General features: G+C 42.7%; 1 protein-coding gene across 10 annotated transcripts; it reads left to right on the top strand.

Moving 5' to 3' along the window:
* The first annotated feature begins 679 nt into the window (after window positions 1–679).
* wnk2 (WNK lysine deficient protein kinase 2) lies at window positions 680–25422 on the top strand. Of its 10 annotated transcripts, none has more exons than XM_038697123.1 (30): window positions 681–2371; window positions 6452–6624; window positions 7296–7516; window positions 8262–8419; window positions 9500–9588; window positions 9826–10045; window positions 12474–12741; window positions 13085–13392; window positions 13517–14428; window positions 14905–15021; window positions 15564–15596; window positions 15829–15945; window positions 16119–16529; window positions 16711–17355; window positions 17676–17725; window positions 17852–18014; window positions 18098–18214; window positions 18288–18458; window positions 18613–18655; window positions 18788–18943; window positions 19128–19999; window positions 21029–21086; window positions 21202–21266; window positions 21398–21984; window positions 22094–22326; window positions 22460–22690; window positions 22826–22900; window positions 23705–23749; window positions 23840–24162; window positions 24758–25422. In XM_038697123.1, exons 1-30 carry the CDS (start codon window positions 1697–1699, stop codon window positions 25049–25051), a joined length of 7830 nt encoding a protein of 2609 aa, XP_038553051.1. In that variant the 5' UTR covers window positions 681–1696; the 3' UTR covers window positions 25052–25422. The 10 variants fall into 10 exon arrangements, with proteins under 10 accessions (XP_038553053.1, XP_038553051.1, XP_038553050.1 ...); XM_038697122.1 differs by having other exon boundaries at window positions 22826–22924; XM_038697125.1 differs by lacking the exon at window positions 16119–16529 and having other exon boundaries at window positions 680–2371; window positions 22826–22924; window positions 24758–25051.
* The last annotated feature ends 413 nt before the right edge of the window (window positions 25423–25835 follow it).

Genomic DNA, 25835 nt, shown 5'->3' with positions numbered 1-25835 from the left:
TCTATAGTATTTATTAAATTTCCTTCATTGTATTAATCATGCAGAGAGGAAATGTTTTTTTTATTAGAATTAGATAGTTATTTATATCACATGACCACATTTTGTTACATCAGTGGAAGGCCCTGTAGCTTTAAGACAAAGCCTTAGTGTTTTATATCTTTAAAGGCCTCTATCAAAGCCTGTGATGCAGCAACGCACTTTTAGTCAGGTCTTTGTGGGTTCGCCTACACCTTTAGTGATGACAATCATAATGTAATAAAGCTTTATGTCACAAAAAAACACAAGGAATTATAAAATGTGGCAGTGTATTTTAAGTCCTATTTTAAACTTAATTTTATTGGTGTACTAATTAAGATTTGAAAATAGCCTTTTAAACGTTGTTTATTTGTTTCACATTGTAACTCACATGGAAATATGTGAAATAGGTTCTAGAGGCACACAACTTGCAACACGTTTACTGCAGTAAAAGTGTGCAGGGATACAAGAAAGTATCTTACTAGTAAAAAAAGTAACTCCCCAAACAATAATATTATTTGGCATAGGCCTAATTCTAAAACACTGCATGCTGTGTTTCATAGATAAATTACTAGGGAGAGAACGTCACAATCTTATGACTACTGAATGAGTCTCATTAGCCTCCCTCCACGGTGGTCCATGTAGGTTATGAGTGTTATGGGGTCCGGTGCGTCTGATTCTCTTGTTAATTCCTAGCAGCGGGATCCTTGTTGGTCGGGTAGGCTTTAACAGACATCTTCCCATTGGAGGCTTAGCGCGTCACTATGACAGTGGTGTGGTCCACGCAGCCTGTGTCAGGGGAGGCTGAGGGTGCCGCCTAAAAACGCGCCGAGGTATTGGATGCGTGTTGTTGCTAGGGGCGTGGGTTGTGCCGTGAAAAATCTAGTTTTCCCAAAGCTGAAAGAAGTGAAATGTGGGAAGACAACAGTCGTATCAGCCGGACGAGAGCTGCCTGCTCCGACAAACCTGCGGGACGCGGTGCCGCAGTGGACATAATCTGATAAGCGCTTGTGTCCATCCTGCATGCCACACCAGAGAGAAACAAAGTAGGCTACGTGCGGATAATTAAAGGAAGAATGCAGAGAGGCTGAAGTCACACTTCTCGGAACTTATTCAGATTTTCACCCGGAGCACCTGCTTCTTATTTGCATCAGCCAGAGCCCGGGTTGGTGAGTCTTTGCAGAGGCTGACAGCTGCGCACTTGGTCGTCCCGTGATGTGTCTTTGGGGGGATTAGTGAGTGTAGCCGAAACATCCCGACCTATCCACTGTAGGCCAGTCATCTATCTGCGGAACGAATCACATTTTCATAGTAGGCCTATGCTACCTTATGGGCTACGATGTGGAGGAAACTGATTTCGTGAGCTCACAGGCTGAGCTGGCAATGACATCAAGCTTAACTTGAATAGCCCTCTGCGCTGTATTGCACCAAGGTGGGCCGGGGCGTGAGGTGCCAAGGAGCAATGCACCCATCCTCCGAGCTGGACGTTTTGTGGACATGCTCTCTGTCCTGAACAAATTCAAGGCATAAGGCCATACATCCTGAGCCGGCGAACTGCGTCACTGCTTGCGAGTGTTGCAGGTATAAGCAGCAAACTCTCCCACCGCCGGGAGAGGAGCATGCTCATCATCCTCCCTCCCTGTACAATGTCGCCGGTAAGTGTTTAACAAGTTAAGAAGGGATGGATTCGGCGGACGATTCAAGAAAAGATCCGCCACTGGGATCCACATTTTCCTCGGTGCCTAATTTAGATTCGGACGTTAATGCAAATGCCCGTAGGCCTGTTTATGAAAATGGGACAGACCACAATGTCAACATCCAAAACGGAGCCCAGCGGGGGGCGAGTGACCCCAGCGCGTACCCGTCCAATGACTACCAGGGGCTGATCCGCCAGAGGTTCATCCGGCGGAGCTTGTGGGTGTCAGACTCCGAGGAGCAGCCGGTGGACACGCCGGATTGTGTCAACAGCAGCCCGGTGCTCAACATTGACCTGCGGACCATCGTTGATCGGAGTCGGACCCGGGTTCTGCAGGGAGCCCGGCTGGGCCTCCAAGAGACCTCAAGCAGGGAAAGCCAGGTGGAGCTGAAGGACAGCGCCACAGAGAGCGCGAGCGCCGACGAGGATAAGGGAGACAGGGGCGTGAGAGAGACGATTGCAGAGGTTGTTCCCTCGGATGTCACAGGTAAAGCAGGAAGTGACGAGAACGAAGAGGAACCCGGGATGAAGGCCGTGTCCACTTCACCTGGGGGCCGCTTCCTCAAGTTTGACATTGAGCTGGGCAGAGGGTCCTTCAAGACCGTCTATAAAGGTCTTGACACCGACACCTGGGTCGAAGTGGCGTGGTGTGAACTCCAGGTGGGTTCATCGATCATTCAAGCCCAACATCAATCAAACCAATAATAGGTCTGTTAACTGGGATCTGTAGCGCTGCACTAAAAATAGATCCTTTATTAGTATGCAGTCTTGTGCACAGGTTGCCTAGGGTCCAGAGGACACTCAGGGGTCTTTCTGGATGTGTTCTGTTTCCCCAGAAAACAAAGGATTAGTTTAATTACTCTGTAACTTCATTCATTTGGAGATGAAACAGTGATATGTGTACATTACCAGATCATATCAAACTCTCAGGCCAGGGTCCATCAGGTAAAATAGTGTTAATAAAGGGTCCATGGCACATTCACTGCTTTGACATTAACTGCTTAGAGCAGAATGACTTCAAGTCAAGAGGAAAAGGAGAAGACAGGTGTCTTGTTAACGCTGAGTGACGCAAAACTAAATGATGACAAGATTTAGGCTTTATGAGGGAAAGCTGGTGCAATGTGAGCACTGACAAAAAAATAAAAACCTAAGACAGGTCTCTTCCTCCTCACACTGCACTGTGAACATTATCGCAATGATACTTCTCCTAGGAAACAAATATTTAAATGATGGCTCATTAACAAAAACATTATGGAAAACGAATGGGGTATCTTATCTGGGTGCTGCCCAGAATAACATTTCAGCAATATGAGATTAGAAAAACTGTAGAAGACTCTTTTGATAAAAAAATATCATTACAAAATATCACTATCATCAATGAGAAAGAAGGCTATATGTTATGCAAATGCCTGTGACTGCTGACTGGTTAATCAGTTTTACCCTGCTCCTGACTGACAAGTGGCTGTACCATTAAGAGGCAACAAATAACCATAAAAACCCGACAATAATCCATATCCACTCTTGGATGTTGAGGCATTTATTGCACCTTAAACAGTTTTCACTCCTTATGCACAGTGGGAATTTTAGCATGGTGCTAACGCATAGCTTTATATCAGTGACAGCTTAGTGTGTCAGTAATCTGTGTATGTGGTCATCTAATGATCAGTTTAGATCCATGTGATATACAGATTAGCCTGCAGACAGACCTGCAGACAGTGGTTGCCCTTTCAGGGCTCAAAATGTGCTAAGCTTTTGCAGTCTGTCCAGAGCAATAACCTGCCTGGAGATTTCACTAAATGCAGTAATACTTCTGTGAGATTTACTACTTTTATACAGTATTCTCCAAAAAACCTAGTTCAAAACAGAATACACGGTGGACACATGCACAGGCTTCAATCCCAACAAAATTGTGTCTGAAGTTTCTGATACGCGAGAGACATTTCTTAATTTCCTTCCATTTTTACAGATAGTTCATATCTTTGCTACAGTCATACTATGGTTATTGTCCTAAGAATATATAAAATACTTGATTGAATTGTTCAAAGCAAGTCTATAACAGTGTTTTTTTCAGCAGTAGGCCTATGCTATTTTTCCCTGTATACTCTCAGTATACTGAAGGCCAAAAAAATATTAAATTATCATAATGAGAATAGAATTTGTGACTGAGGCACAGCCCTGCAGTGTGATTTTATAGATTTAGTGTGACTTCAGAGCAATTCAAACACAGTTGAAGCTTTTTTTTGTCTTCCTACTCAGGCAGAATCCAGGTTCGCAATGTACGGCTCGAGGGAATAGTAATAAAAATTACAGCCCAACTCATTGTGCTTATCTCACAGCTCTTGTTAGTAACAACACAGGTCTAGATTAGAATGAGGCAGAAACAGAAGTTTCTTGTTGTGTTGATGTTAGCACCACATCATACATGTAATGAGGCTCATTTGGATGTGAAACTTCAAATAGGTCTTGTAGGAATTAATCAAGATGTTGTCTCCTGTTTATATCCCACATTTCAGCCCCGGCTCTCTGCGTTTGTTACTTGAATTCTATAACATAGTATTGAGTAATACTCTGTTTTGTACTCAGTATTTTCATGTCTTCTTACCAACCATATATCTTTAATCCCTTCTACATTATTAACTGTTTCTAGAGGATGTACTTTTTTTGAATGTGTATCAGTAAAAGGCATGTATCATGCAGGATGATCACTACAGCAAATATATATCTACAGTGTGTGCGTGTGTGTGTGTGTGTGTATTTGCGTCTGAGCGGGTTCTTAAGGGAGATCTAATGATGATTCAACCATTCTGTCCCTGGAGGTGAGGCCTTGCCCTTCAGAGCTTCCGTGTCTGCGTGCCCCCTCACAAAAAGCCACCATAACCATAAAACCTGTTCCCTTACTGTCTGTACTGTGCGTGTGTTTGGGGATAAGACTAAGAGTGAGACAGCAGAAAACAGATATGCTCATAGAAGGATTTAGAGATCGTATTTGAAGAACTGGAGTCGAGCAAACCGGGCTGCTAGTACTGGTACTTATTTATCCAGTAAATGATGATCAAATATTTACTGAGCAAGTTCTTTTTACCAAAATTAGCAAATTATGCAACATGATTCAGTGAAATGCCAAAACACTTGACGGCTTTGGGATCTGTGTCTCACTGTTGTGTTATATGTCTTGTTTCATTGCTTAGTAATGAATAATAAACATGGATTTATCCTCCTGTGTTATTACCACACAGATGTGCTTGGAGAGTGAATCCTGCTGATGCAGCCCTCTGCACCAAGACAGAGAGAGAGAGACGAGAGAGAGAGAGAGAGAGAGAGAGAGAGAGGGAAAGGGTTGAGCTGAAGACAAGCATGCAAGACCTGTAGTATTTGTTACACAGCAAGACAAGGGTCCTATATTTATTTTATTTGCAACATTGTGTCCTCACTACTCCACACTTCATTAGGTGCTGTATTTTCATACTCAGTAGTAGTCTCAGTAGAGCAGATTCTGTGTTGTAAGTGCCACACCCTGCTTAGATTCGCTCTTTGCAAAGAATTCTTAAAGTTCTGAATATAAACTGACATATATAAACTGAAATATATTTGTTTTTAGTAAGAATCAGCATTATGAGGGTAGCTAAAGCGGGAAGTGTATCCTTCACAGTGCTGCACGAAATCTAAGATGCATTAGGCTGCGCACTGCATAGGTCAATATGGGCTGTGAATGAAATCTGATTCCCCGGCATCAGTCAATAATCAATGCCAAGAGACATACAGTAGATTGTCCCAGACATTTAAAACACGAGATGCAGCCTCATTGTCCCAGACATTTAAAACACGAGATGCAGCCTCATTGTTACCCTTAAAGTGTGTATAATGAGACAGCAGGAGAGAAAATCTGGAGGTCATGTAGCATTTGTCGTGGCCGAAGCCTCTGGGTTGTATCTGCCTTGCTGACTGCAGAGAAACAGGAATGTAGCGGATGTTCACTGTCAGCTGTTTTACTATTTATACAACAGGGAAAGCAGGGGCCAAAATATTGATCCAGTACACACAGATTCACCAGGCTTGTATACCCAAAGATGGAAGATTTTACACAGTAACTTTTTAAAACACTTTTTTGGGCCTTGTGATAGAACATTACTTAGCTCCAGCTTGCCAGTATAAACTCTTAATGGTCTTTTTTTTGCATTCTATTGTTTCTACCAGCAGCTGATTTGGCATTTACTGATTAAAATGCAATTTAATCTTTAGTTAAGCTGTCATGACAGATGTGCCTGTCTCTGTATCGCACCAGATTAAATAAGGCTAACCCTGAAAATGCAGTTAGGATTCCATTCATAGTTGTGATGTGTTTTTAGTGCTGTGTGCTTTATTTACAGTGGTGGTGAAAAAAAACTATAAATGGTTCATACCCCCAGATGTTTACCCGCTGAAAATGCCAAAATTGTGTTCACTCCAAACATGAGCCACTGCCAGTTCTAACAGAGCTCCACTCCTAAAGCAACACCAGCCTATTTAAGGTTGAAGATAGTGTATTTCTTCCATTGCCGCTTTATATAAGAAAAACACTGAAAATGATGATGAATCTGCCCCTCCTTCCTCCTCCACAACCCCTCAATCCTGTTAAATTTGGACAAATCCACTGCTGCTCTGATAAGGCTCCAGAATACTAGAGGGAAAAAAAGAGTGGGCGAACTTGCAATCATTATTTCTCATTTTTAAAAATTAAGTGTCTTCTACTTTTTTCTCCAGGAAAGGAAACTGTCCAAAGCTGAGAGACAGAGGTTCAAAGAGGAGGCAGAGATGTTGAAGGCTCTCCAGCACCCCAACATTGTGCGATTTTATGACTTCTGGGAATCACCGGTTAAAGGGAAGAAGTGCATCGTTCTGGTGACAGAGCTAATGACCTCAGGGACACTAAAAACGTGAGAGTCAATTAGAAAATACAAGAAAAATATTTTCTATAATTATCTTTACCGGTATTAGAGATACCATGGTATCCTCCCTATCTCAGCTCATATGTGTCCTTATATACTTTATACCTGACTGCAAGTCACTGATGGTAAGACGCAAATATTAGTCTCCTAATGCTTCTATTAGTCAGTTTAACTGTCTACATCATGTGTATCAAGTTTCACACCACTGAATGACAACATTACAGTAAATCTAATGCTAGACTGTTAGAGACTGAAACTCCAAGAAGTTGTTCATGTTTTTAAAAAAAGAATCATTTGTGATTTTACCATTGTTTTTCTTGCTCAAAACCTAATTTAAAAAAAGAACAAATTAATCCAAAACACAGTACGGGCAACACAATGGGAAAAGGTTTTCAAGCAGTCAATATGAGGAGATTAGTTTGACAATAGAAGAGTCATCTGGGATTCATATTGACTGTGTGTTTGCTTAAATAAAAGCAGTAACAATTTGCAACACAGAAACGGCTCAATGAAAACATTTTACCCGAACAATGACTAGTGGGGACATACCTTCATATGTTAAATTTGTCTATAACCACTTGGTGTGTGTTTTAAATGCAAATGTCTTTACCTGGTGACAACTGGAACATCTCTATCATGGTGTGTTTATTTCCCCACAGGTATCTGAAGCGTTTTAAGGTGATGAAGCCTAAAGTTCTTAGGAGCTGGTGCAGACAGATTCTCAAGGGCCTCCACTTCCTCCACACAAGGACCCCTCCGATCATCCACAGAGATCTCAAGTGTGACAACATCTTCATCACTGGTCCTACAGGCTCTGTCAAAATAGGAGACCTGGGCCTGGCAACACTGAAGAGGGCCTCCTTTGCTAAAAGTGTTATTGGTTAGTCATCAGCTAGTCAGCAATATGCTGCTTTATTGACTTGTGACTATTTATTTTAAACCTGCAATAGTTTTTTGGGGGGTATTCAGGGACAGCAGAAACAAGTAAAACACAACACTGACATATTACATTATTTTTAAAGCAGAATTATCTGTCTCTTTAGCTGTTAAATGCTCTGCTATATTCACTAGCTAGTCGCTAACCATGTCTGTTTGCTGTTTGGTGCAGGACAGTTAGTGTGCAGTGGCTTTTTAGAGTTTTTTCACTGAAAACAGCTGCCTGCTGCTGCCAAAAATAACACTGAGGAAAGAGGTGAGAGTGCCAAAACAGTAAAGGTGTAGCAGTTAAACCAAAACAATGACCTCAAGGACAAAGGGAAAGCTCTGTAGATCTGAGGGGAAATGCAAAGTCGAGTGATATTTCTCTTTTTGTGATCCGTTGTTAAAAAAGAAATACTGATTATAGATGCTTTAAACTGTTATGACACAATTATGTCTAAAGAATCACAAAACAGATATTTTTGTCAAAGAGTAACATCCTGTTGTTGTGTTGAAGTTGCTCCAAAAATCCAATATTTGCAATTTTCTTTTCTTTTTCTTTTCTTTTCAGCTTCTTTCTTGTCTGTCATTCTGGGAATCATGTATTAAGCCGCTGTGCTGGATTACAGTGATCCCACTGAAATATGATGAAACACTGATAACTGCATGTCAGTGTATAATTGATCTCCCACTCATTAATTCTCCAGGCACTCCAGAGTTCATGGCCCCAGAGATGTATGAGGAACACTATGATGAGGCTGTGGATGTCTACGCCTTTGGGATGTGTATGCTGGAGATGGCCACCTCAGAATACCCCTACTCTGAGTGTCAAAACGCTGCTCAGATTTACCGTAAAGTCACCAGCGTGAGTTCACATTTAAAGCTGTTCAGCTCTGTCATTGCTATTACAACTGTTTCAGTCAGTGTTAGAAACATTTTTAAATACTTGTTTGCCACACATTTCTTCTTAATTCTTATTTCTTGTTACAATAAGATAATGTAATTTTCATAAAGCAAGGTTAACTGTTTTTAACTAAATTTTGCTACTATTAATTATTTTCAGTCACTTAATCAGACATTTGACTGACTATATTTGACTGACAAAACATGCAATCACTAAAATGTTAGAACTGATGACATCTGTCCGCCATATTTAGCCAAATTAAAAGTAAATCTTCTCAAATTTAGTATGACCAGCAGCCAAAACCAGCATTCAATTTATAGTGATGAAAAGAAATATGAAAGCAAATATTCACCTTTTGCTGGACAGCAGCAGCTGTGGCTACAAAATGACAGTGAAGGAATAATGCTAAATGTTAAAATACGGTAAACTACAGTTTATAATGTAACTAAGATGCTAAATGTTACCGTAGCAGATGTGGAGAAGGGTCATAAAGTCAGTGAACTAACTCAGCAGTATTTACCTATTGGGTTAGGGTTAGTTAACATTAGGTAACATTAGCCACATTAGCTAATATTAGCCACCAAAACCACTTGTCATGCCAGAGCAGGTAATGCTGCATTAAACTGAGCAAGGGTTTAGTTTCTTGGGAATTCAGCTTTTCATTTGAAAGAAGAAGAATGTTTTGTTTCTTCTTTCAGTGGTTACGTAGTCTCACTTTAACCATAAAATTAGTATTTTAATTTCATAAATAACCCCTATAATTATCTAGTTATCATAATTTTAAGCACTTCTTTCGAGGGTCGACTTATAACTCAGCTAATCGTTCCAGTGCTGCTGAAGTCCTCTTGTATAGCAGTAGCTTTTTAATCCCCAGAGATGTGATGTCTGGGAGAAAATGTATCTTGCAGAGTCTGTATTTAATGTTTTATGACACTGCAGACATTACTTACTTCCTCGGTTACACAGTCGGGCGCTAAGTACTTCTATTTTCAGTGTGTCAGTTTGTAAACTGAGACATGTTAATCCCTGTTTGTTTTGCAGGGAGTGAAACCTGCCAGCTATAGTAAAGTCAGTGACCCAGAAATTAAGGAAATAATCGGGGAATGTATCTGTCACAGATGGGAAGAAAGGTAAGTGAACCAGGACTTTTGATAGTGTCTCAAGGCTCTAGAGGTATTTTGTGTGTAGGTAGAGATTGATCCTTGCTTCAACACCATGTTGTTTGTTTCTGTTCCTGCAGTGTGACATTAATGCCAGTATTTGGCTCTGGCACAGTTAATGTTTCGGTGTGTTGTGCATAATTAGATTTTACTTTCATAGTGGCCTTAATGGCAGGTGAGTTGCTGGTGTTTTTGTATTCCCTGCAGGTACTCTATCAAGGACCTCCTGAACCATGCATTCTTTGCAGAGGATACAGGCGTGAGGGTGGAGCTCAATGAAGAGGATGATGGGAAGAAATCATCCATTGCTCTGAAGCTGTGGGTTGAGGATACTAAAAAGCTGAAGGGGAAGTACAAGGACACTGGTGCCATTGAATTTACCTTTGACTTGGTGAGCGAGGTCCCAGAAGTTGTTGCCCAAGAAATGGTAAATATTTTGAGTTACTGAAAGAATCATTGTATATGGTAAAAATAAACAGACAGTAGTTGTAGAGTTTGACTTTTTCTTTAAAGAGGTGGTATTATGCTTTTTGGCTTTTTCCCTCTCCTTTATTGAGTTTTATGCATGTAATAGGTTTGCAAAGTGAAAAAGCCCAAGTCCACCCCAAAGGGAGTTCCCATCTCCAACAGAAAACTCTGCTCTGAACTGCATGAAAACAGCTCGTTCGTAGTCCAGCCGCTTCCCTTTCATCCTTGTGACGTCACAGGGATGAAAGCTAAATGCACCTCATATAACGAGAAGGGTCCAGCTGCAGCCTGCAGACAAACGTGACGGAAGTTGACGGAAGTTGACGAAAGCTGAACCTCCATATATAGTTTGTCCCAGAAGGCACCGCGAACAAAATGTGATGACGTTTATGTCGGCCGCTTGGCCAGTGCATAGGTCAAGTGTCAACGTAGTAATCAGTGTACATATATATATTAATATTATATATATGTTAATATTTACTATAATTATATATTATTAATATAGTATATTAATACTATAATTCCTGCAAATATTTATTTATTATAGCCTAAAGATAATAATAGCATTGTTTCAATTCTTACCACTGTTGTTATATTTTATTTGTTTCAAAGTGATTTTAAGTTTCACGAACCAAGAATATTCTGTAGTGTTACATCACGAGTCAGATGTATCTTGATTTCGGTTAAAACTTTACATTACTGAGAATTTAATGACAGAATAACAGCAGTACGAACATTAACAGTATTGTTCAGCTGTTGCTGGACACATCTGCTGTGTTGGCTGCAGTGGTCTGTGTGACTGGGCCTGGGGGTGCTAACCGGAGCTAGCTAGCTAACTATTCCTGACAGCCCCCCAAAGTATATTACTCTTACCCTAACCATCACAGGGTGTGTGCCTAAAGTTAATGATTGTATGCATGTCGACCAGTTAACCCTACAGCACCAACCTGACAACACCATATTTGGAAGTTTAACTTCCATCTGGTCTGTGGGCTGCAGCTGGATATACTTGCATATAACGCTCGCCAAGCTGCTACTCTGATACGCCCTCAAAAACACCGGTGGAAAAACACTGAGCTGCAGCACACACCTCCTCTCCCTTCCAAACACTAGCTACCCTCCAGGCAGTCAATGGACATGAAGTTGTTACTGTGATGTAGAGACAGAGCTCAGTTAAAACTTTTTAGATGAAAGATACATTTGTTACAGATTAATAACTCACCACTCTGAAACTCTTGCTCCAGTCTATGTCGCTAAGCTGGTCGGCAACATGTACAGCTGAACCGAAGCCGTGTTTGCTTCTCACTGACCCACCCTTCTCTGCTTCTGATTGGCTAGTAGTCCTTAACTAGGAACTGCGCTTGTGCAACTCCCAACAAAGATCATTTAGAGACAAGATGTATCACTTCATAGCTAAAATGAATCCTTCAACACAGGGTGAAAAAAAGGAGCTGCAGCAATGTGCAGTATGAAAAAATATATGGTGTTATTTGAAAATTAAACCATGTAAACCTGTTCTAAATAAGATTTTGAACCTGAAAATGAGCATAATACCACCTCTTTAAGGTGCTGGATGGTAACTTTATTATTATTATTATGTTTTAGTAAGTTAGAGGTATGAAACCAGGTGTTACAAGAAAAAGATTGACTCCCTTTGCCTTAGACTGGTCTGGATGTCTCTGCTCTCTTTTGACCTTGGCATTTGTTGGTACGAGCCAGACTCTTTCCACAAGCCGGCTTCATTTGTCAACTCAGCCATAGACTTGGAAAATGCTAGTTTCTGATTGGCTGGTAGGTGTCTATTAAAATCCATTGACAATTCAAAAATAGTTGTAGGAACATTAAGCTGCAGGAAACATAGCAACGATGCTTGTGCTTTGTGCTACACCACCAGATAACTCTCATTGGTGAAACAGGATGGTAAACATAATTTCTTATTTTGCTTGTGATAACTGTGGCATAAGCATAATAATACACAATGAGTACACAATATCAGTACATCTTGTTGTGGATTATTAGTATCATTTCACTACATACTGTAGGTTTCTGTATGTAGACTAAGTATCTTGCTATAATGCATCCGTCTTTACTTTGTAACACAACGTTGCGTCCTTTTAATTAGGTGTAATGTTACCAGGAGTTAGTTTGTGGTCATGTCTGTAGTAGTAGACTTGAGGCGTGTACTGTATTGACTGAAACTAGAGCAACTGATCAGTTGATCTTTGCTCTTCTTTGTAAATGTACGAGAAGGCATTAAAAAGCTTTTCTTTATTAGTTCAGGGGAAGACCAGAATGTATATTTGTTGATTTATTATAAAAGGTGTTGAATGACAACCATTACCTGGTTTGTTCTGAGCTACACCACTCATCTTACCTGTGTCCTGTAGGTGGAATCAGGGTTTTTCCTGGACTGTGATGTAAAGGTAGTTGGGAAGTCTATCCGGGACCGCGTGGCTCTCATCAAATGGAGGAGAGAGCGGACTGTCTCGTCAGGTAATGGCGAGGCGTCTGTAAAGAAGACACAGCAGAACCTACTGCAGGTGCCCGGTACCGGTGTACCACAGGCAGCTACATTAGCTACAACAGAATATGATGACCAAGAAGCGGAGCAGCAGACCCTGATCTGCTCCGTGCCCGCCACCACATCTACTACATGTGAGAACCTACAACTAGAAACAATCATGAATGTACCGTAGATCATACAACTTCTGTCTCTGGTAATAAATCCAAGACCTGTCTGAACTCACTCAGTCATTAACAGGAAATGACACTGACTATGACTTAAAATGATTAAATTGGTGGTTGTGAATGTAAGAGAGAAACAGAGAAAAGCCTCTGCAGCGTCTGAGTAACACCTATTAGTCAGCAATGAGACATCATCACCCACCATTTGAATTTTAATGAGATGCTATTCTCCCTCTGCCCTGCCTGAGGTTCTGTCCTTGCTACAAAGGGCATCGTGGTGAATTATAATGTTTTATTCCCTCTGTTATTACAGCTGACAGTGGAGCGAGCTCTGCCATGCAATTAGATGATCTAAACAATCAGCAAAATGGCCTCTACCAGTCGCTTACAGAACCCATTTCCACAACTCAGATGATCTACAGTCCTCCTACACAGGCTGAACCTCAACTGCACCAGGGGCCCTACCAGCAACCCACAGCACAGGCCTCACATGAAAACTACACACAGACATCCACTCAATTACACCAGGGGGCCTACCAGCAAACCACAGGTCAGCTGCATCCTGGGGCCTATCAACAATCTGCAGCACAACTGCACCAGGAGCCTTATCAGTCTCAAACAGTGAGTGAAAGCATTTCTTATTTCTTTGGAAACCTTCTTAAATCCTTCATTTTGGGTTTTTTTCTGAGTTCTTTTCTAAAATAACAACATTTGTATTTTTTTCTTTGGAATGATACCTGATCAGCGTCACAACAGTGATCCCTTTGTATGCCATGACAACCTGCTCATCACTGAGAGCACAGTGTGTTTTAGGCGTGGAAGCACATCCCTGGTGGAGATGTTACGCTGTAGGACACACTCTCTCGCTAAGACAATGAATCCAAGCCCCTGTCTGTGTCCGTCACAGGATCTGGTTTCAGCAAATAGCACAGAGGTCTCATTGCATGCCACAGACTACCTGTCCTCTAACTCTGCGCGAAATCCATCATTATTAGCTACTCTCTTGCCCCCACATCAAAACTCTCATCATGACTCAGCGAGTGATTTCAATTCACCTCTCCCTCCCCTGAATTTACAACCTCCCTCAGAGCACCGCCTGAGCGTCTCACACAGTCCACAACCCCGCCGCCATTGCAAGGCTTGCATGTCTCTCCTCCTGAGGGATAGGACAAGGGGAGACGGGCCTCTGGGAAACACACTTATACACTCTTTCTCCACAACCCCCCAGTTTACGCCAGTCTTTAAGACAGGCTCATCCACATCTCCTCATCTGGCAAGGTCTCTTCCAGTCACTCTGCCTCCTCCTTTGGCTTCAACCTCTCCCCCATCATCAAACAGTCAAACAACCCGTGTGACTTCACCTTCACATCTTTTTCCACCCTCACAAGTTGTGCTCCCTCGGAGTTTGTATGAAGGTGGTGATCTCACTCTTCTCAACCACTGTCTTCATCACATCGTCGGCCGCAGGACCAGTTCCCCCACCCTCTCTGCTAATCATCCAATGCACAGCCACAGGGAGGTTGGGGGTAGTACATCCTCATTACTTGAGCATATAGATAAGAGGCAGAGCCTGGATGTCCCGCTCTTCCCTAGCCCAAATCTGGACAGGAATCTGCTATTATCACCACATGGCAGTGACGGCAGTCCAGATCCACTGGTAGGTTAGAGAAGGAGGCTTCATGTAGGCTAAACCCTGCGGTAACAGCAGCCTGCTGTATTTTTCATTTTTTACATTCTGCCAGCTGCTTTGCTCCTCTGGCCTTTCCATGATGGTAGCAAAGCAACCCCAACAGTCTCTGCTCCTGCCAAAATCAAAATAAGGGTTTAAATTCTGGTCTCTGTGATAAGTTGGGCAGAAGCGTCTAGCAGCGTACAAATTAATGTGCTAGCACAGTGTATGCAGTATGACTGACGAAACATTAACGCTAAACTTTTCTTTACTATTTTAGCTTGCCTTACTGAACCTTGCCAGCTGATAAAAAAAACCCTATCTCTTGCTTATGACTACCCCTGCTTTGAACATTTTAACCTTGAGCATGATTTGTTGGAGCAGATATACAGACATGATTACTTCATATTATACCTAAAAAACAGGGTCCGTCAAATGTGATCTCTCTCATGTGTTTCCAAAAGACAGTTTCTACTCCAGCTACGCCGGCCCCTATTGTGCACCAGAGTAGACAGACATCACAGAGCTTCCCAGCTGCAGCCCCGACTCCACAGCTTACTGCCCAACCCAGCCAGGAGCAGGTACTGCATGCATCAAACTGCGACAGGCCCTGGCAACAGCTGCAGTGAGACAGATAAAAGCAGAATTAGGAGGCAAAAGTTCAACCCTTGCAACTGCTCAGAGCTGCCTGGCAAGATCATCACAAGTGTGTTTGGATTGCTGGTTGATCTAAACTAAACAGCAGATTTCCGTGGGCTACCTATATGCATACAGGCTACTCCATTAAGGCCGAACACCAACTGTATACTTGTTAATGGTTCTTAATGTATGTTTGACACCCAAAATTACTTATTCTATCATCCGCATTCAGTGTCAACTGTTATGTATGCTATAGTTAATTAAAACGTGCAAACATACAGGAAATTAAGGTGCAATTTAGTGTCACCAGCCATCTAAAAACACGCTGCTTGGCATTTGTGTGTCAGGTGGGTATAAAGTGCACCTGATGTCCCCTTTTAAATGCTTCATCTTGTACTGTATATCTATATATATGTGTGTGTGTGTGTGTGTGGGCTTTTCACGTGGTTTGTGTTTCCTTCTCATTTGTCTTTCCTCCCTTTAGTGTCATCTCCAACCAGCTGCTGTCCTGCCCCAGGTAGAGCCATCATCTCTTACAACTTACTGCAGGCTACAATACATACACTGCAAACCACACAGAATAATTGCATCACAATAAATCTACCTGCCCTGCAGCTCACCTTTATTAAAGTGGAGCTTTTAGAACGAGACTATCTTGTCAGTTTAATTCAGAATTAGTTTGTATTTCCATCACAGAATTCATAAGCACCAGTCAAAGTGGAATACAAATGTTTGATCTCCTTCCTTAGCGGTTATCTGCTGACCAGCCTACATCTCACCTGAGTCCTCCTGACATATCTACCAGTTTTCCACAGTCAGTCTCCAGTGCTCCTCCCCCACTCCTGCCCCTGCAGTTCAGCACACAGGTGCGTTCTGGTGGCGTTAGAAACAGAAGCTCAAACTAAGGTAGAATTTGGTATAGCATCCTACAAAAGTTAATATATGTTACAGGGCTGAGTCATACATAAAGGGCCTGTGTGAATGCCATTTCTATCGACTGGTTGTTCATTTTATATCATTTTCCCTTTTTCTTTCCCAGTTTCCCTCACCATATCCTGTTGTTCAAACAGGGAGCTTCAAGCCCCCTCCCTTTCCTCTAGATCCTCTGCCATGTGCCTACAGCAGCAGTGGCCCTCCTATGTTTAGCTCCCACTACTCACCTTCACCCCACCGCCCCTCCCTTCCTCTGACCCCTCATGCTGCCTTGCCCTCTATGCCTACTCTCGGCACCCCTCAGACTCCTCTGTCGACACCTCAGCACATGCCCTCTATTCAGCTTTTTAGCATGGCCATGTCCCCTGCAGTACCCCAGCAGCAGGGCGGCCCTCCAACATCTCAGACAAACCTTGGTAGCTTCCATACCACCCATCCCTTACCTCTCTCCCAGGTACAAACCACCCCATACCCCGCCCCCCACCCTGAGCAGGAACTGGCTGAGCAGCCTGTCCAGGTGAATATGTGACTCAGTTCTCACTGTAATGGTTAAGGTCATGGGAAATCTATCATACTATGATGGCAATGTGTTTTAACCATTGGTGTAGTGCATGCAGGACATGCATTTGTGGTTTTGGAGGTGAACAATATTTGTATTAACACATGAACAATTCACTAAATGTGCTGTTTTTTTCCAGGTACAGAGGATTGCACCACAGGGGACAGATGTTCACCTTTTGGCTCCAGTTCACCCTGAATTGCCTGCTGTTCAGACTCCTCACTGGGGAAGCAGTATAGATGCAGAAGCTACTGTAGGTGGTCTAGACTTAACTGTAGCCCCTATAGTTCCAGCTCCAGTCCCCGCCCCAGCCTCAATCTCAGTCTCAGCTACAGCCCAAGTTGAAACTCAAGCCCCAGCACAAAGCCAACCACTGGTCCCAGTATCAGCCATGCCTCAAACTGAAGCTTCAACCCTTGGAAAAGACCCAACTTCAGTCCCAATACAAGTTCCATCAGCAGTGCAAGCTTCAGCCTCAGCCCCAGTTCAAATACCAGTTTCGGCATCTGGTCTCACTTATGAATCACCAAAAAGCTCAGACACATCTTTTGCAATTGATAAACCTAAACTCTCAGTCCCAGGTTTAGCCTCGGCCCCAGTTCAATCTGCAGCCCCAGCTCATGCTCCAGCACCTGTCGCAGCTTCAGTCCCAGCTCCAGTTCTGCAGCTTGCTGGCATCCAGACAGCAATCTCAGTGTCTGAGTATGCTGGCCAGGCCACAACTCAGCAAAACGTTGAGTCGACATCTGTGTCTAGCACCCTTCAACAAGAGCCCTGTGTAGAGGTAGGGATCAAGCCAAAGTTTGTACATTTTCAAGTGTAAAACTGATCTATATGTATCTTCTTAAAAATTTTGCCTTTCATCATTAACATCTAATTGTTACTCAGAAAGCATGTTCAAACCACAGGTAGCCTCTCAAGTTACATTCACATCAGTTTTATACCTCATTAAAGTCTCAAATCCCACCTAAAAAATGACCAAATATGCTATCTGTGAAAATAAGGTCAAAAGCTAATAGCATACATTAACATTTAAACTAGTGCCATATAGTCATGATCCATTGTGAATAACTGTTTCACACGTGCCCATTTTTCTGTCTTCAGGATGGGTTTCAGGACAAACCAGTATCTTTACCCAGCTATGCGTATGACAGGCATGTGCCATTTTTTTCACTGACTTCCAGCTCTTTACAGATTCTGTTCTCTTTATAATTTTGTGTGATAAAAATGTGTCACCACCCTTGAAGTGATAAAGTGCTTTTAAATGTTTCCTTTTATAGTCTCAACTCTGACGTGGCATCTGGTAAGGAAACAAGTGACGGCTATGACAGCTTAGCAAGTGGAGGGAAGGGGGACGGGAAACCCAGGAAACACCACCGCAAATCTGCCCGCACACGTTCCCGGCAAGAGAAGACCAGCAAACCCAAACTGAGCATGCTCAATGTGAGTCATGGTGTAATCTGTGACAATTAAAATGACAAAATCTTAATGTGTCTGATTGTAAAGTGTAACCCATGCCCCCACAGGTTTGCAACACGGGCGATAAAATGGTCGAATGCCAGCTGGAGACTCACAACCACAAAATGGTGACATTTAAATTTGATCTGGATGGAGATGCTCCAGAGGAAATTGCCACTTACATGGTTAGTTCTACATTTTACAGTTTTTGCCATTTTTTGCCAGTTATTTTTATGACATAGTTTAACATCTTTACAGGTAGAGAATGGCTTTATCCTGCTGTTAGAGAAGGAGATTTTCATCGACCAGCTGAAGGACATTGTAGACAAAGCTGAAGACATGCTGAATGAAGACATGGAGGGTGAAAGGGCCTCCACTTTGAGTTGTAGTCCTCAACAAGGCCCAGTTTTTGAAGGGCTGGTAGGAGAGGTAAGGGGGGGGGGGGTGTATGAATATAGTCTGAATATATACACACTACACATGCATATACATACAGTAAGTGTAGACATGACTATAAAAAATACAGTGGCAAGCCAAGTAGCAAGTAGTATATTGACTTACACGTTTGTGTATCACTCTGCAGAGTCAGCAGCCTGGAGCACCTCAGGCTGTCTATCAGCAGAATGGTAAAACAAGTGTCTCTTTTAAAAAAATGTATCCATCCTTATGCCTAGTAAATCTTTTTGTTTTTGCAACTTTATTTTTCACATTCACTCACAAGAACATGGGTGGTAATTGTCTGAACTCTTGTATTGCAGTTCTTCACACAGGAAAGAGATGGTTCATAATCTGCCCAGTAGAGGAGACGCCCACATCCAGCCAGGACACCCCATCTGATGGTACAACTACACAGTCTCCTGGGAGTTCAGCCACTCCCCAGCCTACTGAGAGTGGTACTGCAAGGCCGTCCAGAGGTGACTTTGTTTCTACAGAGCAATTTCAGCACAACATTTGACAGCACCATGGAACAATAGCATGATCTTGTGACAGCTGGACAAAACTCTACTGCTCCACTGTGGAATTGTCACTTTAAAAAAGGTTATTTTCGAATCTTTTAATCTTTAATTATTTTCTCTCATCATGTTTGTTCTCCGGCAGAAGAAGGGTCGTCCTCCACGATGTCAGGTGGAAGTGGAGGCTTCACCTATGATGTGTATGGATTCTGTAGCCCTCCGATAATGTCCAACACAGACCCTCTCCTCTTAGCTACTCTGTCTCCCCCTGTGTCTGCTCCCCCGACCCTTCAGTCAGTGTCATCAGTGGAGCCTGCTAGCAGCTCGGTGCAGCCCAGTGTTCATCAGGCCCAGCCAGCCAGAGCTCAAACTTTGCCCCCATCATCCCCGCATACGTCTTTCCCAGTTGATGAGTCACAGGGATCCCCTTTAAGTTCCATCTCCCCGATCCATGCAGCTCAGCAGATGCTCGACATGGCATGTCCTGTTTCTATGGCTGACGAAGTGCCCTGCTGCCCTCTGGTCATGCCTCTGTCTCTGGATGTGAGCGGGTTGCAGAGTGGATCTCCTCTCACTCCTCTTCCACTCCAGGAGCCGGGTGTAGTCAAAGAGCCACTGTCGGTCTCCTACGCCTCAGCAACGCGGAGCGAGCGCCCACAGCAGCCTGTGGTGCTCCACCAGCCTTTTTCCAGCGTAGGAGGGACCAAAGTGCCCTCACTACCCCAGAGCCCAGCGCCATCCCAGCACTGTACAGGGCCCAGTGAGGCAGATGGCGAAGGACGACTGGGCCGCGGGGGTTTTGTGGATAGCACCATAAAAACACTGGATGAGAAACTAAGGAACTTGCTCTACCAGGAATATGCTCCCATGTATCCATCAGGCAGTGCTGCAGAGACACCAGGCTCCGGCACCGAGTACATTCAGTCTCCTCCTGGTCCAGACAGCGCCACAGGAGGGTCAGGAAACAGCACGCCTGGGCCGATGGGGGAGGGACGGTACAGGGCAGGAGAACAGCTGGTAAGTACAATAATTAGTAACTTCTTAAACAGTATACATATTTTAGATAAATTACAGGTGCAGTAAATCCACATACAGTTGAAATTGAAAGTTTATTCTTGACCATGGCACATCCACACAACAATCTCACCACAAGGTCCATTATTAGCTGTTCTGGAGCTTTCGAATTGTATCACACGGTCTTCCTCAGCTGGTCATAGAATTGTAGATGTTCATATTTCCATTTTTTTAAGAGTAGTATGACTTCTTCTCTATGTTGGCTTAACACTTGAGATTTCAATTTTACTCTACACCATTAAAACAGCAGTCGAAAAAAGTTATTTCATTACAAAGTCTTTAGTATTTAGTTTTAATCTGCTAGGGAGGATTATGTCCTATGATTGAAAGCTGTACAATTGCAACTCAATGGGCCATGTGGTTAGATTGTTTTGTGTATATTTGTACACAAATATGCAATATTCAGTATTCAATTAATACACCTATTAATTGAATACTCAATGTTATGTATTTCAGATCATTTTATTGAAAATATAGGTATGCTTCATTATTGTTTTTTACAGACATTACTGGCATAAACAAACCTTCAACAGCAGCAAAAAAAAAACAATTTGGGAGTGATGGAAGAGTGAGCATATTTTGGCAATTTATGTTCAACAATATCTTGCCAGTAAATTGCAAACATGGCAATACTATATAAAGTACATCATCACATGTAATGTACATGTAATTGGTATAGTCTGCCATTAATGCCGGCTTTTCAAGTTTTTGTTTGATAAATTGCCAGATACATATACTCTATGCCATTTGGATACATGGAAATATGCTTTACTTGCATAAGGGATTTGAAGAAAAACTGTACTGCCTATTGTAAGATTTTATGAGAAATATTTAGTTAGACATCATCATCATCAGACCTCATCCTTTTAGGCAATATTAACAGTTATATACTAGGACAGTAATTATTGGTTTGTATTGTAGTTTTCACATGTCTCTGTTGTGTTGTGTCTCCCATCCTGTCACCTCTATTAGCCTCAAATTCCAGAGAGAATGGACAGTTTGAGCACACTGAGTGACTCAGCCGTGTGTGGTATGTACAGCAGACACTATTCAATCTAACAAGACTGGCATCATTAACGTCTAACTGATCTTGTGTTTTACTTTAAGTTGATGACTGCAGTGCAATTGTTTTTCAATTTTTGCAGCTTCCCTGTCAAGAAGACACGTTCCTCACTCTGCATCCTGCTCTGGAACAAGAGGCCGATTTAAGGTACGAAAGGAAGACTTTCCTTACATTTAGGGAAAAGTAGAATTGTGTTTCAGTTGGTTCAGCTGCATTTGCTAGAACAGAAGCATTACCTGATGCCTTGTGAAAACCCACTTGGTTCTTTGCTTTTGCAGATAATCTCTGTTCCTCCTGAAGTGGCCAACAGACGCGATGTGAAGCAGAGGAGCTGGAGCAGCGCTGCCTCCCCGGCACACCCTGTAGAATACAATGGGGACCACGTTCAGGAGTCCATGACTGCCTCCACGACAATTGGCCGTTTCTCTGTGGTCAGCACTGAAGATGACATTACACAGAGGACACGCTGCAGCCGCTACTCTGCCCCGCCTGATTTCTACCTGGACACACCTCCTTCCATGGCCAAGCGGGGCTCCCTGCCTCGCACCCTGACCTCGCCCTCTGTCCCTGTGGATGTCACAGTACATGCTCGCTTCCTCTCATCCGACTCGGGGGCCGAGAGCAGCCCTGCAAAGCTGGCTCCCGCCACCCCGTCTCAACATACTCGCTCTGAGCGCAGAGGAAGTGACCTCATGAAGAGGGCTGTGGCCTTCCTCCGTCGCTCAGGGCGCAGCAGCAGTGTGCAGAGCTCTGACTCACCAAGTAGGCATGGAGGCGTGCACGGCTCCGCCTATGCCAGCAGTGACAATGACTCAGAGATGGAGGACTCGGACATGAAGAAGGAACTACAGAGACTCAGGGAGAAGTAAGTGTAGCCAGTGGTTTACTTTTGAGCTCATTTAGTGTTTTTACATGAAAATGTTTTGTTAGTTAGTTTTTAAGTGACCAGTCTATTCCTGCCTTCATCCCCTCAGACATCTTAGGGAGATCTCTGAGCTTCAGGCCCATCAGCGGGGGGAAGTGGAGCTGCTGTATCGACGGCTTGGCAAGCCTCCTCCTCCTGGCCTGGGTCTCTCACATGTTGCACCACACGCTGGCCGTAGAAAGAGGTCCAGCAAGCACAGACTGAAGCCTGGCAAACTTCTCAGCCCTCTGGTGCAACAATTTAGAAATGTCACAACCAAATCTAGTGACTCCAGCAGATCCAGTGAGTTCCTTTTCAGAATATCCAGTATAATATGTTGAATATTTACAGTAAGAACAGGGAGTATACCGTTCTGATGCTTGTGTGTGTGTGTGTGTGTGTGTGTGTGTGTGTGTGTGTGTGTGTGTGTGCTCAGGTGCTGCTACAGGTACAGGTGAGCCCACAGTGAGTTTAAATGGCTCTCCAGCCAAAGGGTCTTTCCCCACTCACAGCAGGGCTCGCTCATGCACCAGCCACCTTCCCAGCTCCACCTCAGAGCCCGTGCAAACTCAGCAGCCCTGTTCCCTCAAGGGCTCTTTGTCTTCTGATAATATTTACGCTGGACTACATAGAGACGGCACTGGCACACAAGCTCCACCTGGACAAGGTGACCACCAGCGACACACAACAGAGCATCTTAGCTGAACAGTTCCCACTAATACTAGACTGTAAAGTTCTTTGTGGTGTTTTGTTTAATAAGGTTGGATATTTCAATGTGTGCTCTTTTTACCCTCCTCTGCAGGCTGGGCTAATTACCCTCAAACATCTGAGAGAGTGACCTATAAATCGAGTAGCAAGCCACGGGCTAGATTTCTCAGTGGGCCTGTGTCTTTGTCTATCTGTTTGTATCTCTTCTCTTCCCGCATAGCTTCATTTTTTTGTTTTCCATCATTATTATATATTTCTCTACTTTTAAGCTCACTGGATTTTCTTTTGCTTCGCCTCGTCCTCATCACTTGCCTTTATCATGTATGCACAGAAATAGATTGCTTATTCAAACCCCCAAGGAGTAAATTTTGTGTTGAAGAAGTAAATATTTTGATTGATTCAATGATTATTTTATTTTAAACAAACATGTCTCTAAACAAAGGAAGAACAAGACTTTTGCCCAATACAATATCGAATCATTTTTATTCATCATTCCTGTTTGTTGGACCAGTTGTTTGAGGTTTGAATAACCAAGGTTAATTTTAATAGTAATTGGCATTATCTCACATTTCAATTGTCTCCTATGATGCTTGTGCTGTTTATCAACCTTATAACATTTTTTTGACTTATGCACCCCACATTACTAGGCAATGGACTTCTGCATGCCACATGCGCCTCTGCTATAACATTTCTAATATCTCTCCTCTTTCTTATCTCTGTCTTTCTAACACTCTAACACTGCACTTTGATATGGTTCCCAGCTGGACCACTTGCATGATTTTGCTAATAAATGCACTGTCTTGTTTCAGGGGACTGATTGTTAATTGTTTACCTGTTTGTTAGTTTGGTTTTAGTTTGGTCCTTTTTTTCTGTGTCAGTATTGAGCAGCTTTGTTTTGCACTACATCCAGTTACTAAACATTTTTACAAGCTAATGTGAATGGTCTTTGTATAAAGTCTTTTATATGTTATAGGGTCAACACTGAAGCGACTGTGTCTTGGCAAAGAGCGTGGCAACAGTATGTAGAATTATGAGGTCTCACTACAAATGAATTAATTCAAAATCATGTTAATGTATATTAGGCTAATCAGTCTGGCTGTCCTCCTAGGGTCTGGAGCTGGACCAGGGGCTTTCAATCAATCCCAGCAGCCGCCTACTGGTGCCACACCTCCTTCTCATCAGCCAGTGATGGGACTGGCCCAAGCTCAGGCCAATAACAGCAACAACAAGACAGGCACATACACTGGCACATCCATTAGTGCCACTGAAAACACCCTACCTGAAGACTTGCAACGGCTGATGGATGACTGGGCCCAGGAGGTTCTTATTGTCACCCACAGGCCACGCACTAACTCTCTGAGCATCAGCGGGCAGCAGCTTTGGGATCAAGTTGTGCCTCGAACACATGGACAACTGATTAGTGCTTTAGATGTGAGTTTCATGCTAGTTATGTACTTATTTGTATTCAGAAACAAAATTACTAAAATCTTAGCTAACATTTTTAGCACCGCACTAACAGGAAGACTTGCACCATCATACTGAAAGGAAATAATAGTTAATCTACTAAATATCACAATGCAAACAGCAAAAAGTAACATGTGCAGGGTAATGTAATTGATGAAATAGAAGACAAATAACAACAATAACTAAATAATAAGTCAAACAAATAGGAACTGTTTAGTTTTGAGTGTGCTACTGGATAGCAATTCCACAATACATCCTATTTGGTTTGTGTATTTACCTACATAATTGATTGTATTGTATGTCGTGGAAATTGTATATTGCTGCTGAGGGATTGAGTAAATAATTGAGTTACAACAAACCGTTGTCTTTGAAGAATTTATTAATAAAAGAGAATAACAGAGAAGTACTACAACACAAAATTAGTTGGTCCCGAGTCCCAGTGCAAAGGGATGCATAATCATTTACACAGTCTAAGAGAAACAATTTTCTGCCATTACATTGTAAACATTCAGTTAATCATTGTTGTGAAGTTTAATATTTGCCCAATGTCTAACCCTTTTAGGTATCATCATGGACAGCCCCAGGTCCAGAGGTCAGCAGTTTCCCCCTGTCATGGCCTGACAGCCCTGGGTCAACAATGATGACCAGCCCCTCCGCCGGGCCCCGTCCCAGTTATCAGCTTCACTCTCCTACTCCATTCAGGGCCTTGTCCTCACCTCTCTCCGTTAGTGGGTTTCTCTTCCCCCTTCCTTCAGGAGTCTTTGCCTTTCCTGCTGTACCCTCAGCCCAGGACGGCCCCGGCCCCACTGCAGCTCCATCATATCAGCCACCAGACCCCAAAGCCAGGACTCTCTAATTTGAGTAGCATTGTGTCTTCCAGTTCTGTTACCAAAAAGAAATCTCATCATAGGTCTAGTCAGTCTTATGTGCATATACTGTATATATTTAACCAGCATGTATTTAACCATATGTACATACTTGTCTCCATTCTTGAGTTATTTGTTTGATGTGCATCGACATACCTCAAGTCCATATTACAGTACATAATCCCTGAGTGCAGTGTAATGGTAGTATTACATTAAAATGTGTATAATTAGCCCAATCAGACTTAAAAGTGCAGACTTTTGTCATTGCATATGTAAGTACCTTACCACTCATCGAATGTACATAATGTACTGTTCATTCATGCTGTGTTTCTATAAAAAGTTCATGTTTGTGTTGCTCATATCACCTCTATATATAAGCTGCCGTGTGTATATAGGGATTCTTGTTAGTCTGTACATAGCTCCTGTGTTTATACAGTTAACATTAGAAAACCCATAGGTTGGTGCTGCAGGTATGTGTCTTAATGCAACACCTTATTTACCACCATCATGCCATCACTGTGAAGACTTGACATTCTGGTCACTAGGACCGGTTGCTTTACTCTGTTCTCTCAGTCCAAGGATAGGTTTCATTCTTCATCGATGAAATGCTTCCAGCACAAGCGCTTGAAATATCCTTAAGAGATTTGAATGAACTTGAACTTTATCTTCAGGCAAACAAAACGCCTGTGAGAGTGCCTTGAATTGCAGTTTCAATTTTATGAAGAAAAGCATTTAGAATCAAAGCAGACACTAGGTATTCTATATATGCCTTCA

Source organism: Micropterus salmoides, unplaced genomic scaffold (assembly GCF_014851395.1).
Source record: "Micropterus salmoides isolate LMB-PRFRI ecotype aquatic unplaced genomic scaffold, ASM1485139v1 Ms_hic_scaffold_4, whole genome shotgun sequence".
Taxonomy (NCBI): domain Eukaryota; kingdom Metazoa; phylum Chordata; class Actinopteri; order Centrarchiformes; family Centrarchidae; genus Micropterus; species Micropterus salmoides.
This window is presented reverse-complemented; position numbering and strand designations above follow the sequence as displayed.

Excerpts from the sequence above, each read along its gene's own strand:
- wnk2 (XM_038697122.1), top strand. The coding sequence starts at position 1,697 with ATGGATTCGGCGGACGATTCAAGAAAAGATCCGCCACTGGGATCCACA. Across the intron at positions 7,517-8,261 it reads CTTTGCTAAAAGTGTTATTG|GCACTCCAGAGTTCATGGCC; the intron begins GTTAGTCATCAG and ends TTAATTCTCCAG. Across the intron at positions 14,429-14,904 it reads ACGGCAGTCCAGATCCACTG|ACAGTTTCTACTCCAGCTAC; the intron begins GTAGGTTAGAGA and ends TGTTTCCAAAAG.